General features: G+C 46.5%; 1 protein-coding gene across 1 annotated transcript; it reads right to left on the bottom strand.

Moving 5' to 3' along the window:
- Nucleotides 1–212: 212 nt before the first annotated feature.
- LOC123056822 (proline-rich protein 33) lies at nucleotides 213–9,897 on the bottom strand. Its single transcript, XM_044480081.1, has 4 exons — nucleotides 9,730–9,897; nucleotides 1,480–2,164; nucleotides 1,092–1,395; nucleotides 213–271 (listed from the first exon to the last, which is right to left on the bottom strand). Exons 1-4 carry the CDS (start codon nucleotides 9,895–9,897, stop codon nucleotides 229–231), a joined length of 1,200 nt encoding a protein of 399 aa, XP_044336016.1. The 3' UTR covers nucleotides 213–228.
- Between the last annotated feature and the right edge of the window lie 1,860 nt (nucleotides 9,898–11,757).

Raw genomic sequence — 11,757 nt, 5'->3', positions numbered from 1 at the left:
TAGCCGATCAACGGTTTGCTAGGACAAGGTGGGTTAGAGGCTTGGTTCAACAATATGGGAGGCACGATAAGCAAGTGGTAGGTATCGCAGCATAGGCATAGCAAAAGAGCGAGCAACTAGCAAGCAAAGATAGAAGTGATTTCGAGGGTATGGCCATCTTGCCTGAAATCCCGCAAGGAAGAAGAGCGAGTCCATGAAGAAGACAAACGGACGTAGACGAACGGTTCCTCACAAACGCGATGTTACCGGAACCAACCCGGAGAAGCAAACACTGGAAAGAAGCACACAACATAGTAAACAACCACCACATAGACATGGCATGATGCACAACCAAGTATGATGCATGTCCGGTTTAAAGAGGGCATGGCATGGCAAAGTGCACAAGCAATCCTACAAATTAAGTGGAGCTCAATATGCAACTCCATTGCATATTGGCGAAACACCACATTCAAGTTACTTACTTCGATCTCGTTTATGTACCCAACAAGATTAAATGTTGTTAGCATGGCAAGAGGTGAAGCACAACAAAACTACCTAACTAGGCAAGTTCAAATGAGGTCGGAAACAACGAACAACAAGTCCGGAAACTCCTCATGTGCATAATAATGAATTAGCTACTGTTCTGCCCTAAACATAATTTTAGAGTTATTAAACATGAAAATTAAAGCCACCATGTTAAACTAGGCAAAATTCTACCCCGTTTACATATAAAGTTTATTAAATTCGGAGCTACGGTTAAATAGTTATGAATTAAATCATTTTAGCATGGCATAGGAGATAATTTAACCAAACGACATTTTAAACATTTCAAACATAGATGAAAGTTGGATATTATTGTTCTACACAAAATTCTAACCAACTTTTATATATAATTTGTTTTAATCCGATGCACGGTTGTGGAGATATTAAATGCATGATCTAGAGGGACTAATCTGCAAAACTGCAGCTCACTGGATAAAAGACAAATTCGTAGAACAGGAAAAAAAATATACCGTGCTGAATCTAAGGAGAGGCCCAGTAAGGCAATAGGCGCAACATAGCTATCAAACGCACATGCACAAAAAAAAACGGAGGGACCGGGCTATGCTCACATTGGGCCATTGGGCCGAAAGTGGAGAAGCGGCTGGGCCGGTTCTGGAGATGAGAAGATGTTGCTGGGCCTCGGCGCCCTCATGGCCCAGGCACAGGGACGATCCAGGGGCGTGGTCAACACGCAGGGGATCGCAGTGGACTTGGCGCTGGGGTTCGTGCTTGCTCGTTCGATAGGGAAACAGCGGTAGCAGCGAACCCGGCCGAGAAGAGGCCTGCAGGCGGCGGGTCCGGGCAAGGGCAAGGTCCACGCGGGCGTGGCGGATCCAGCCAGTCCGAAGGTCAAGGAGGCAATGCTGCTCCTTTCTGTTCGACAGGGAAGAGGAGAGCAGGGGAGGTCAGAGAAGGCAAAAGAGGGAGAGACGGGGACGTGGGACGATGGGGTCTCACCGGCGAGGTCCGGCTTGGGATGGTGCGGACGGGGGCCATGTGGACTGGGAGTGGCTGGACTGTGGCCGATGGAAGTCGGACTTGGCGAGAACTCCCGGCGACAAGGCGTGAGGCAGGGGAGGCAGACGTGGTCCCGTACGGGCGACGGTGATGCAACAGGAGCTCGCCGGCATTGGGGATGATGGTCGGGCGCGATGCGAAGCACCAAGGGGCAGCCATGGATGTCTCTCGTGGTCACCGACTTGCCGGAGACGTGGGAACTACGGCTGCCAGCGTGGGTGCCCGTGGCAGGGGCTTGAGGGCGCGCATGGTCGGGCTCCAGGAGGTGGTCGAAGCAGGGGACCCAGGGGCACGGATCCCGTTGGAGCTCGAGGGCGAGGGCTGACCATGGCGTTCCTGTGAGTGAGAGAAAATGTGAGGGAGAGGCAGGGAAAGGAGAAGGACGAGCAGGGAACAGGGGAGGGACGCGGCGGTCCTGCTGGTGCTCTGGTAGTGGCGTCCTGGTGGTTGAGGCCGCCGGCGACGAGCGAACGGCAGCACTGCTCCCGATCCATCCTGGGGGGGCTTGGCCCTCGGGACTGCCGCTGATGCTCTGGATCGAGAGGAGGGGATCTGGGGTGTGGGTGGTTGGCTCGGGTGAGATCCCGATGTGGATTTGAGTGTGGCGGCGGCAGGGACAAGACTCCTAGATTTTAGGGTTTGGTCTAGATTTAGACTAGGGAGTATATATAAGGAAAGAGGGAGAGTTTAGGGGCTAATCCGTCCCTCCAATTAAAATCGAGCGGTCGAGAAAAATAGACTAGGAAGTCCAAATAAAGGAACGGTGATGTTTTGTAGACGTTTGGGGATGATCCGAACCCAACGGTGATGACTCCTCGGGTCGGGTTCGGGACAATTTGCGGACGCGCGTGCAAGGAGGGCCGCGGGCTGACGAGAGAGGTCAGGTTGGACCTGGCGGTAGGTAGTGAGCTGTGTAGACGGTCTCGAGCTGAGAGAAGAGAAGAGAGGGAGGCCCGGCCACTGTTTCCGGAGACCGAAAACGTCCGACGTGTGCCCGGCTATAATGCCGCTATAGTTTAACGGTTGGGCTATCAAACGAACTCTGAATGCGATGAAACTTGACCGGCGGTCTATCTACACTACAATAAGACCACACGCCAACTCTCATCCCATTCCGAGAACATTTTCCGGCCACTTATAAAATACTATTTCGGACATGCCGCGGGCGTGTGCAAGTGTGTCTGGGCTCAGAACGGACAACGGAGAGAAGTGAGGGAATCCGGACGGATGCATGTTTTGAAAAACATGATGATGCAATGCACATGATGACATGACAAGATGCAACACACAAACGAATGACATGGCAACGACAGCGAATAACTGGAGGACACCTAGCACATCGGTCTTGGGGCGTTACAACACTCCACCACTACGAGAGGATCTCGTCCCGAGATCTAGAATGGCACCGGAGGGACAACGGAAGAGAAAAAGGAGAGGTAAACTAAGTTGCTTCTTTGACAAACGAGTGAGACCAAAGAACCTTGAAAAGGTTAAGCCATATCGAGAAAAGAATACAACGGAGATAAATGAAGTTGAAAGCACTCCGTTAGCAAAGAGGAAACATGGAAGAACAACTTTGGGCAGCACTCCGGTTGAAAAGTGGTACAAGACTTGATAAAATGAAAGAGCTTGAGCAAAGGGCACAACACTCTGGTTAAATGGGTGGGCATGAAAAGAATATGATCTTGTCAAAATGAGGTGATGGAACGGAAGGAGCAACACACAATGCCTCCGGAACGAAAAGAATAGAAGATTGAAATACAAGAATGGAGAAGAAAATGCCAACTTCTGCCCCCAAAAGAGCTTGAAAAAGCATCTTTAGGAGAAGGGTCGAACGGAGTTGTTGGGAAAAACCAACAACAAAGAGAGTAAGCTTGTAGTGGGCTTATGGAGAACAACTCAAAACTATGAGGTGAAATTTTTCCACTCACGGAAAAAAGAATTGGATTGATATGAAGAAGAAGACGAGAAAACTTGTTCACTGGAAGGATAAAAGAAGAAATTGGATCATTTATAAGCACCATAGATAGCAAGAATCCTTAGGGAAGGCTTTAGGTGAAATATAACCCCAGATAACTCCAATGACGAGATGATGGATTTAAAATATCTCATTCTTAACAACATGGGAATCATGAGACATGAACTCAAATTATCAAGAATGACATAATACCACCTCGAATGGTACGGTTGAAAGAATTGCACTCCAGATTGCAAGATGAAGAATGTTTGAGCTTCTTAGAAACGAATCTCGATGAAAAACTTCGAGAAGGAATTAAATCCTTGATGAACCATCATGTAGAACCTTCATGAAGAATTCCGATAATAAAAGAATGATCCAAAATAATTGACTGATGAAAAGAACAAGATTGAAGCCTCGCAATGATTTAGATAGAGATCCCCGTGATAATATAATTGAAAGAGGTTGGAACTCTGGGAAAAAGAGAAGATGAAACAAATGAAACCGAGAATTTGAAGGGCCTCGGGAATAAAGAATTAATCATTTGGATGAAACAAGAATAAGAATTACATTATGATTGTCCTTCATCAATTAAATTGATGACAAACAATGAATTTGACACACCACTTATTCTTGTAGAGAGGATTAAGATAGATATTGCATAAATTTGAGAAGGTCTTCGACGAACCACCGGTAGGATGAAAGAACAAATGAATCGATACAATAACAAAGGAAGAGAAATCTTGAATGAGCCACCGGTAAGAATTGAAAAAGAACGAAAATACTTGAGAGAATTTAGATCCATGAGAACGAAGAGATCACGAACTGATTAGAAAAAACTTGAATGAAGCCCCGGTCAGATTTGGAGAACGAGAGCTGAAAGCAGGAATGAATAAATCTTAGATGGTGGGCTCCGGATAATCAACTGAAAAGACTCCTGAATTGCTCCGGATAGGTGAAAAGAATACTCACAATCAAAACAATTATGAGAGGATGGCAGTAAGCTAGCATCACGAATCTTGAAGAGAAAGGAGAAAGATTGAGATAGAAATCTTCTTCGATCTTCAAATGATGAGAATGACAACGAGAAACACCACCAAGAATTATCGAGGCACACCGGAATAAAGAATGGAAAAGTTGAGCCAACGACAAAAAGAATTTGAAAGATCTTGGAGAAAGGCATTTGACTGATGGTAAATCATTCTTACGTCAAACTTCGAAAAGAAATTTGAGGATAGCTCCGGGAAAATAAGAAGAGTCAGGTAAGATCCTGGGAAAAGACCTGTGGGTTAGGGCCCACTCAAAAGATACACCGTAGAACAATTGCTTGAAAAGAGAGATTGCATTGGTTGAATTAAATGGCTTGAAAGAGATAATGACCTCGAAATAGGTTGAACGAAAGTAGAGTGGAAACACAAATCTTCGAGATACCTTGAGCACTCCGGAATAAATGAATAGCAAGCCGGGAAGATTAAGAGGTGCACCGGCAAGAGACGACATTTGACACGAGGAAAAGATATGATCAACACAGCTTGACTTGAAACCACCGGAGATGAAAAGAATGAAGAATGATGAACTTGAGGTTCCGTTAGGATCTTCATGAGAATCACCGGATAAGAACATTGACGGAAAAGAATGGAGAGATTTTCCATCAATAAAAAGGATACTTGAATAAGAAATCTGAATCGTTGAAGAAAAAGGGTGGGTGGGCGGGAAAAACAAAGGCAATTTGGAGACGAATGAAACAAACACCGTTCAGAAGAGACTGATACTTGATCTTGCGAATGTTGAAGTGATCGGACCCACTAGAAGAGAAACACACCGGTTGAAAAGGATTGACATGACAATCTCGATTATCATGAAGTATTAGTATCCACATAGGAATATGAGAACACCACTTAGGAAAGGTATGGAATCAACATTTGACTTCGAAGCAACTCGAATATCACAACTCAAAACAAAAACAAAGGGTTGGCTTGCAGAATAAGCCAGAATAAACATATGATAGAGATTTCGTCCGAAATTTTCGTGGTGGGGCCTACACGGGCTCGATCATACAACACCATCTTGTACAAGGCAGTGCACATGACATACGAAGCATCCCCGAGTCGGCATAGCCAATGACTCTTTAAGACACAACGAGACCACTGTAAAACCAACCGTGGATAGGCGGACCACTAGACGTCGAACCCCAATTTCATATCATACATCTGTCGGAAAGATATCCTAAGAGCTACTTGAATTCCCTCGAAACTTTCCGGTTATGCAATCAGGTGTTGGGGATACAGGGGAAGCATAATATCTCACCCAAAACTAACAAATCCTACATCCAGCTGTATCCATCCTTCAACACATAACCAAGAAACCTTCAGAAATCATCTACCTCAACCTTCGAAAAGCATCCGTTATACGAGTTATGGCAATACTCCCGAACTCCCGCCCCAGTACTAGGTGGCGTCAAGGTTATCTCACCAACAAATGCATAAAAGAGATTTTCGATGTTGGCGAAACTAATCTCAGGTATTCCAGAACTGCAACGATAAAATTGTGACGACAACACCTCAAAGCTCAACTCCCCGGGACACTGCCACAACCCCTAAATGACAGGAGGCACCAAGAAGAATGTTCTTGTCACAAATCCATTGGAACGATTCCAAGATACCCGCGTGATCCTAATTTTTTTAGTGAAATTTGAGAAGAGAAGAGTCAAAACTCTACGTCAGGATGCATTACCAGAGCGATGAAGGGATTGGGGAGTAAAAAGAATTCCTAAACTCTCCGATATATAATTCCTAAATGACTCAAAACATTTTTCTAGACTCAACTCGTCCGCTAATTCGATTAAGCAATGGGGCTCCTAAGGTCGGAGAAGGCTCTGATACCAACTTGTAACGCCCTCGATGCGGCTATATCTCCCACTTGTCGAAGCACGACTTAGAGGCATAACCGCATTGAAAGCAATGTCGCAAGTGAGATAATCTTCACACAACCCATGTAATACAATAGGGGAAAAGATACATAGTTGGCTTACAATCGCCACTTCACACAAATACATGAATAAAGCATTACGAAATCCAAATACAATCAATGTCCGACTACGGAACCAAAATAAAAGAAGAACCCCAAATGCGACAAGGCCCCCGATCGACCCCAACTGGGCTCCACTACTAATCAACTAGAACGAAACAACACAAAGGAAAAGATCTTCATCGAGCTCCTCCTTGAGCTTGGTTGCGTCATCTGCACGGTATCCTCGGCACCTACAAAGTGGTTTTGGAAGTATCTGTGAGTCACGGGGACTCAGCAATCTCACACCCTCGCGATCAAGACTATTTAAGCTTATGGATAAGGTAAAGGTATGAGGTGGAGCTGCAGCAAGCGACTAGCATATATGGTGGCTAACATACGCAAATGAGAGCGAGAAGAGAAGGCAAAGCACGATCGAGAAACTATGATCAAGAAGTGATCCTAGGACAACCTACGTCAAGCATAACTCCAACACCGTGTTCACTTCCCGGACTCCGCCGGAAAGAGACCATCACGGTTACACACGCGGTTGATGTATTTTAATTAAGGTCAACTTCAGGTTTTCTACAACTAGACATTAACAAATTCCCATCTGCCCATAACCGTGGGCATGACTTTCGAAAGTTCATAACCCTGCAGGGGTGTCCCAACTTAGCCCATCACAAGCTCTCACGATCACCGAAGGATATTCCTTCTAGCGGGAAGACCCGATCAGACTCGGAATCTCGGTTACAAGACATTTCGACAATGGTAAAACAAGTCCAGCAACACCGCCCGAATGTGCCGACAAATCCCGATAGGAGCTGCACATATCTCGTTCTCAAGGCACACTCAGATTTTCCAAACTTCCAGTAGGCCAGCCCAGAGTTGCCCCTGGTGGCCACCGACGGCTGACAGTTTGGACCAACACTTAGAGGAGCACTGGCCCAGGGGGGTTAAAATAATGATGACCCTCAGGAGCGTGACTCCCAAGGGAAAAGAAAAGGCTAGGTGGCGAAAGGTAAAACCAATGTTGGGCATTGCTAGAAGAATTTTATCCAAGGCGAACTGTCAAGGGGTTCCCATAATATCCCAACCGCGTAAGGAACGCAAAATCTGGGAACATAACACCGATATGACGGAAACTAGGGCGGCAAGAGTGGAACAAAACACCAGGCATAAGGCCGAGCCTTCCACCCTTTACCAAGTATATAGATGCATTAATTAAATAAGAGATATTGTGATATCCCAACAAGTAACCATGTTCCAACAAGGAACAACATCTCCATGTTCCAACAAGGAACAAACTTCAATCTTCACCTGCAACTAACAACGCTATAAGAGGGGCTGAGCAAAGCGGTAACATAGCCGATCAACGGTTTGCTAGGACAAGGTGGGTTAGAGGCTTGGTTCAACAATATGGGAGGCACGATAAGCAAGTGGTAGGTATCGCAGCATAGGCATAGCAAAAGAGCGAGCAACTAGCAAGCAAAGATAGAAGTGATTTCGAGGGTATGGTCATCTTTCCTGAAATCCCGCAAGGAAGAAGAGCGAGTCCATGAAGAAGACAAACGGACGTAGACGAATGGTTCCTCACAAACGCGACGTTACCGGAACCAACCCGGAGAAGCAAACGCCGGAAAGAAGCACACAACATAGTAAACAACCACCACATAGACATGGCATGATGCACAACCAAGTATGATGCATGTCCGGTTTAAAGAGGGCATGGCATGGAAAAGTGCACAAGCAATCCTACAAATTAAGTGGATCAAAATATGCAACTCCGTTGCATATTGGCGAAACACCACATTCAAGTTACTTAGTTCGATCTCGTTTATGTACCCAACAAGATTAAATGTTGTTAGCATGGCAAGAGGTGAAGCACAACAAAACTACCTAACTAGGCAAGTTTAAATGAGGCCGGAAACAACGAACAACAAGTCCGGAAACTCCTCATGTGCATAATAATGAATTAGGTATTGTTCTGCCCTAAACATAATTTTAGAGTTATTAAACATGCAAAGTAAAGCCACCATGTTAAACTAGGCAAAATTCTAACCCATTTACATATAAATTTATTAAATTCGGAGCTACAGTTAAATAGTTATGAATTAAATCATTTTAGCAGGGCATAGGAGCAAATTTAACCAAACGGCATTTTAAACATTTCAAACATTGATGAAAGTTGGATATTATTGTTCTACACAAAATTCTAACCAACTTTCATATATAATTTGTTTTAATCCGATGCACGGTTGTGGAGATATTAAATGCATGATCTAGAGGGACTAATCTGCAAAACTGCAGCTCACTGGATAAAAGACAAATTCGCAGAACAGGAAAAAAATATACCGTGCTGAATCTAAGGAGAGGCCCAGTAAGGCAATAGGCGCAACATAGCTATCAAACGCACATGCACAAAAAAACCGGAGGGACCGGGCTATGCTCACATCGGGCCATTGGGCCGAAAGTGGAGAAGCGGCTGGGCCGGTTCTGGAGATGAGAAGATGTTGCTGGGCCTCGGCGCCCTCATGGCCTAGGCACATGGACGATGCAGGGGCGTGGTCAATGCGCAGGGGATCACGGTGGACTTGGCGCTGGGGTTCGTGCTTGCTCGTTTGACAGGGAAACAACGGTAGCAGCGGACCCGGCCGAGGAGAGGCCTGCAGGCGGTGGGTCCGGGCAAGGGCAAGGTCCACGCGGGCGCGGCGGATCCAGCCATTCCGAAGGTCAGGGAGGCGATGTTGCTCCTTTCTATTCGACAGGGAAGGGGAGAGCAGGGGAGGTCAGAGAAGGCAAAAGAGGGAGAGACGGGGACGTGCGACGACGGGGTCTCACCGGTGAGGTCTGGGTTGGGATGGTGCGGACGGGGGCCATGTGGACTGGGAGTGGCTGGACTGTGGCTGATGGAAGTCGGACTTGGCAAGAACTCCCGACGATGAGACGTGAGGCAGGGGAGGCAGACGAGGTCCCGTACGTGCGACGGTGATGCAACAGGAGCTCGCCGACATTGGGGATGATGGTCAGGCGCGATGCGAAGCACCAAGGGGCAGCCATGGATGTCTCTCGTGGTCACCGACTCGCCGGAGACGCGGGAACTACGGCTGCCAGCGTGGGTGCCCGTGGCAGGGGCTTGAGGGCGCGCATGGTCGGGCTCCAGGAGGTGGTCGAAGCAGGGGACCCAGGGGCACGGATCCCGTTGGAGCTCGAGGGCGAGGGCCGACCATGGCGTTCCTGTGAGTGAGAGAAAACGTGACGGAGAGGCAGGGAAAGGAGAAGGACGAGCAGGGAACAGGGGAGGGACGCGGCAGTCCTGCTGGTGCTCTGGCAGTGGCGTCCTGGTGGTTGAGGCCGCCGGCGACGAGCGAATGGCAGCACTGCTCCCGATCCATCCTGGAGGGGCTTGGTGCTCAGGACTGCCGCTGATGCTCTGGATTGAGAGGAGGGGATCTGGGGTGTGGGTGGTTGGCTCGGTTGAGATCCCGATGGGGATTTGAGTGTGGCGGCGGCAGGGACAAGACTCCTAGATTTTAGGGTTTGGTCTAGATTTAGACTAGGGAGTATATATAAGGAAAGAGGGAGAGTTTAGGGGCTAATCCGTCCCTCCAATTAAAATCGAGCGGTCGAGAAAAATAGACTAGGAAGTCCAAATAAAGGAACGGTGATGTTTTGTAGACGTTTGGGGATGATCCGGACCCAACGGTGATGACTCCCCGGGTCGGGTTCGGGACAATTTTCGGACGCGCGCGCGAGGAGGGCCGCGGGCTGACGAGAGAGGTCAGGTTGGACCTGGTGGTAGGTAGTGAGCTGTGTAGACGGTCTCGAGCTGAGAGAAGAGAAGAGAGGGAGGCCTAGCGACTGTTTCCGGAGACCGAAAACGTCCGACGTGTGCCCGACTATAATGCCGCTATAGTTTAACGGTTGGGCTATCAAACAAACTCCGAATGCGATGAAACTTGACAGGCGGTCTATCTACACTACAATAAGACCACACGCCAACTCTCATCACATTCCGAGAACATTTTCTAGCCACTTATAAAATACTATTTCGGACATGCCGCGGGCGCGTGCAAGTGTGTCTGGGCTCAGAACGGATAACGGAGAGAAGTGAGGGAATCCGGACGGATGCATGTTTTGAAAAACATGATGAAGCAATGCACATGATGACATGACAAGATGCAACACGCAAGCGAATGACATGGCAACGACAGCGAATAACTGGAGGACACCTGACACATCGGTCTCGGGGCGTTACAGTACCACACCTATTGTATACCTTAGCATGATTTTGGCAAAGGAGTACAATAGTGATCTAGGAGTAGATCACTGGACATTGATCAAAATTATCCTTAGAGGACTAAGGAAATATTTCTTGGTTATGGAGGTGATACAAGAGTTTGTCGTAAAAAGTTACGTCGATGCAATGTTTTGACACCTATCTAGATGACTCTAGGTCTCGATCTAGATACATATTGAAAGTGGGAGCAATTAGCTAGAGTATTGTAGACATAGAAATTTGCAAAATTTATACGGATCTGAATGTTGCAGACCCGTAGACTAAACTTCTCTCACAAGCAAAACATGATCACTCTTTGGGTGTTAATAACATAGCGATGTGAACTAGATCATTGACTCTAGTAAACCCTTTTGGGTATTAGTCCCATGAAGATGTGAACTAATCACATAAAGATGTGAACTATTGGTGTGAAATCACATGACGATGTGAACTAGATTATTGACTCTAGTGCAAGTGGGAGACTGAAGGAAATATGCCCTAGATGCAATAATAAAGTTGTTATTTATATTTCCTTATATCATGATAAATGTTTATTATTCATGCTAGAATTGTATTAACCAGAAACTTAGTACATGTGTGAATACATAGACAAACAGAGTGTCACTAGTATGCCTCTACTTGACTAGCTCGTTAATCAAAGATGGTTAAGTTTCCTAGCCATGGACAAGAGTTGCTATTTGATGAACGTGATCACATCATTAGAGAATGATGTGATTGACTCGACCCATCCATTAGCTTAGCACTATGATCGTTTATCTTGTTGCTATTGCTTTTTCATGACTTATACATGTTCCTATGACTATGAGATTATGCAACCCCCGAATACCGGAGGAACACTTAGTATTATATTCTGAGGAGAAACGTGTTCCTGTCTGCTATTTGTGCTTTCACTAGCTTTGCATGTGTTTGGTGGTCTGAACATTGTAGATTATATCCTAATCCACCTACTTGGGCT

The sequence above is a fragment of the Triticum aestivum genome, chromosome 3A, assembly GCF_018294505.1.
Source record: "Triticum aestivum cultivar Chinese Spring chromosome 3A, IWGSC CS RefSeq v2.1, whole genome shotgun sequence".
Lineage (NCBI taxonomy): Eukaryota > Viridiplantae > Streptophyta > Magnoliopsida > Poales > Poaceae > Triticum > Triticum aestivum.
The sequence above is the reverse complement of the archived record's forward strand: the minus strand, read 5'-3'. Positions and strand labels throughout refer to the sequence as shown.